This window comes from Vigna unguiculata, chromosome 9 (genome assembly GCF_004118075.2).
Source record: "Vigna unguiculata cultivar IT97K-499-35 chromosome 9, ASM411807v1, whole genome shotgun sequence".
Classification (NCBI taxonomy): Eukaryota; Viridiplantae; Streptophyta; class Magnoliopsida; order Fabales; family Fabaceae; genus Vigna; species Vigna unguiculata.
Window position 1 is genome coordinate 8,350,861 of NC_040287.1, and position 4,036 is coordinate 8,354,896.

At 34.9% G+C, this 4,036-nt stretch overlaps 1 protein-coding gene across 1 annotated transcript; it reads left to right on the forward strand.

Annotated features, from left to right (window-relative positions):
• The first annotated feature begins 880 nt into the window (after positions 1-880).
• On the forward strand, positions 881-1,760 carry LOC114162713 (mini zinc finger protein 3-like). Its single transcript, XM_028046673.1, has one exon. The coding sequence runs from the start codon at positions 1,266-1,268 to the stop codon at positions 1,536-1,538; it is 273 nt and encodes a 90-aa protein (XP_027902474.1). The 5' UTR covers positions 881-1,265; the 3' UTR covers positions 1,539-1,760.
• The last annotated feature ends 2,276 nt before the right edge of the window (positions 1,761-4,036 follow it).

Here is a 4,036-nt window from a genome sequence, read left to right on the forward strand (position 1 = left end):
AAATTTTGTAAAGTTATGATTGTCCTTGATTTGATCCAAGGGAAAGAAGAAAAGGGTGGTCATTCATGTATGAGTGTGGGGAATGGTCTTATACCTATTAGAATCTTAGGTAATTAGACAAGAGTTGTTGTCACAGTTGCAAGCAGGGCCACAGCAACCTTCCTTTTAAGTATCAAATCGGACCCACCGCAGATATAAAATTAGCATCTACCCTTTGGTTGGTAACTCTGCTTAAACAGCTTAATCAATTAGTTTGACCAAAAAAGCACTGTCACCACGTCTATTTATTTGATTTTTGATATGTAGTCAAAAAAGCACTACCCATGTAAAATATGTAGTCAAGGTTGTCTTTTTTTTCAAAAAAGATATAAGAAAATAAAATTATATTTGTTTGTTGATTTAACAGTAATCGTTTTGAGACAGGTGAGCTATCAATTCTGGAAGACAATTCTAGGGTTGTATGGTTAATGTAAGGACAAGTATTCCCTCCTTTACTTCCCATATTAAGTTTTGTCCGGTTCTCAATCAGAGGGGCACCACAATGCGGTATGGAGACTTTTCTTCACTTATACTTCTAAAAGCAACGGATGATCATTGTGTAAACATACTTCTACCTTTCTCTACCATCATAACCAACTAAGAACCCCACCATTTCCTCTCGGGTGACGTGTTGTGCCTTTATTGGCATAGAGAACAATAATACTTTAGACAAAACTTGGATAAAGTTGTGTACATGCTGGTGATGTTGTTCTCGAATAAAAAAATAACATGTGTATTATATTCTTTCGTCATCTCATCTTCCTTTCTTGTGTGTTTTTCATGTCAGAGGTAAAAATATAATACATGTAATTTCAGAATGGATGTTGTAAGTCCCTGTCTTGATACTTTAGGGACCAAGTGTTCCCATGTGCGTGTCTTTGTGTAGTCCTCAGTTGAAATACATGAGCACCAAAAAGTTGGTAAAATAAGGCTGCTCAATACCTCAAGAACCATCATCACCTTTATTTCCATCTTTTGTTCCTAGTGCTTTACCCAAATAAGCCACTCACAATTTTACACACTAGGGTTAGGGTTAGTCACCACCACCAGCAACCACTGACTTATAAATAGACCTAGACCTATCTCTGGTGTAATCATCATCCAGCATTTCGATTTGCTTGGGTGAAACCATAAACTGATTGGAACACCCAAAGCAAACGCAGACAGGAAAAAAAAAAAAGTCAAACATAGAGATCTCGAGCTGATTAGGGTTTTTGGGATTGAGCATGAAGAAGAGACAGGTTGTGCTGAAAAGAGATGTGGCCAACACTTCGTCTTCGGTGACCAGAAATGTAAGATATGGAGAGTGCCAGAAGAATCATGCAGCGAATATCGGAGGGTATGCTGTGGATGGTTGCAGAGAGTTCATGGCTAGTACAGGGGATGGAGGTGGTGGCGCTCTTACATGCGCTGCTTGTGGCTGCCACAGGAACTTTCACAGAAGGGAAGTGCAAACTGAGGTAGTATGTGAGTACTCTCCTCCTAATTCTGCTCGCTAAAGCAAGGAACAACATAGAGTGAAGGGTTTGTGTATCAAATTACTTAACTGATTGAATTTTTCTTTCTTTCTCTCTTTCTTTCTTTCTTTCTTTCCATAGTTCTTTCATTGTGTTCTTGTAAGCGTGGATGATTTGATTACCAACAGAGAATTATTCTTGTAAAAGAAAATTATAAGCTTCAGGGTTTGTGTTTTGGAATGTTATATATCCAAGCTTTCTATATCTTTTTCCCCAACCCACCTCCCATTATTTCTCTTCTTCCTCTTCTGTCATTCTTTCCTATACGTTAGATCATGAATCCCACATAATTAACACGAAATGATGAGAGATTACTCAATTGTTCAATCGATGATTTAGGAAATGAGATTTGGAACAAAGATATTGCTTTTACTGATATTTTACATTATTACCATAACCCTATGGTTTTTCATATATTCAATATGGGTTTTGGTCTGCAAATTGAATCCTCCCGCTATTGTATTGTTGTCAGTGAGCTGTTCAATTTTGATGAGACAAATACAACCATGCTATTTATTATACAGTCAAACTTGATCAATCTTTTCATACATATAGATTCAGCAGTATAACTTCCAGTGAAGTAGTAAAGTGTTTCTGCATAGTTTAAATAGTAGAAATATGGCTAACTGGTTCACACATTATATATCATTGAAGTACTTGTTTCAATTGTTCAATTACCTAGTACTTGACCAGTTCAATTATCTTTTAAGAATCTTTAATTAATGTTCTATATATTCTTTTTATGCTTCCTTTCCCACTCCCGAGTGCGACAACTAAAAGTTTATTGAGCACTGAGAGACACGGCAAAAGGAGAGAAAAAGTGTTTAGATGACTTCTCAACTCAACTCAACTCAAATCCCCCTGTTTCTTCTTCATCAATAACAGTGCATTTATAAGGCTTATGATCATAGTTTGAGTAAAATTATAGATTCTGGTGAAGTGTGTGTATATTTCTCCCTGTCATGCCTTGAAGGCAAGAAAACAGGTTAGTGTTTACGTGATGAAAATAAATTATCTTTGTGCCAATCATTTAGTGTTTGACATATTATATAATTCCATAAGGCCCACTTGTTTTCAATCATGCTAAGGATATGCCTTGCAAATATTTCTTTTGATATATATTGGTAAATTAATTAAAGTTGATTAAAGGTGATTAGTGTTGTTGTGGAGGTGATGACCACCTCTCTTTTGGACAGTCAGTGGAATTTCTCACAGACCACAAGGGAATTGTTTCAATAAAGGCAAAAACAAATAAAATAAAATAAAAATAAAACAATCCTAGTAGCTTTAATAGTTGGAAGTGGTGGCAACTGCACTTACTGTATCTTTTGCCTTGTGATATGTATGGGCTCTTCAGTTCTTTATTATTGTTTGTGATGAACGAAGAACATGAAGGCATGTTGTCTTTGATATGAGTGTAAATATTAGCTATATCAGTTTTTCCATGGAGTTCTGGAATGGTTATTTTATTGTTCCTAATTATGGCAAGTACTAATATATATGCTATGCACGAAATTTTATTGTTATGAAAATAAAAAATGGAATTTGTCAATAATTGGCATAATGAGAATCTAGATTGTCATGTCAATATGAAAACATTCTTAATATATTACCATTTTTTTTCTTTTTGACTTATTGAGAAAAAAAAAATTATCTGGACCCTATTAAAAAATGGGAATTATCTCAAAAGGCAAAAGGCATTGATTTGTTGCATCAAGTTTCCAGGTGCGTGCCATTATTATTATAGGTGGATGAAATAGCTATGGCCAAAACTTGTGAATAGAAAAATGAATGAAGGCCAATGGAAAGCACTGAATGTGTGGTGGCTAATATTGTTTGTTTTTGAGTTAGGGATTCATGGAGGATACTTTTAGAGGGCCATGAATGTTTTGGTATATATAAAAAAATGCCCAATTTGGATATATAGGAATTTAAATATTGTAAGGTGAAAAAACAACTAAAGGTGTTATAGGGGATCCTCAAGTGTGCAAAAGAATAAGGTTTAATCATGCATGTGAGCCCCCTAATTAGGTATAGATAGATGGTTGGCCTTAAAATGTGTCTATGCTTTGTCGGGGATAGATAAGAGTGCATGTCCTTCTTTGTCTTCCTCATTCTCACTCTCTTCTTACGAAAAGGATCAAAATTCTTTTTTTTTTTTTATTATTCCTTCATGCATGATCTTGTTTTTGTAGCTTTAGAATAATAATGTGAGACCTGAACTCTGATTATATATACCAGTTATTACGAGTGGTAACAAAAACTTAATGACATGATATGGTAACAAACTCGATGACATGATATCGGAGCAAAAGCTTAAAATTGTTGATTTAACTTGTCCGTTGAAAAATGGGTAGCTTTCGGAATGAACTTTTATTATTACCACAACAATCTCATGCAAAATGAAGCAATACAAATGATGGTGATGGGACTTTGCATTGATTTCTTTTATGTCGTTATACCATGTAAAGCAACCTCGT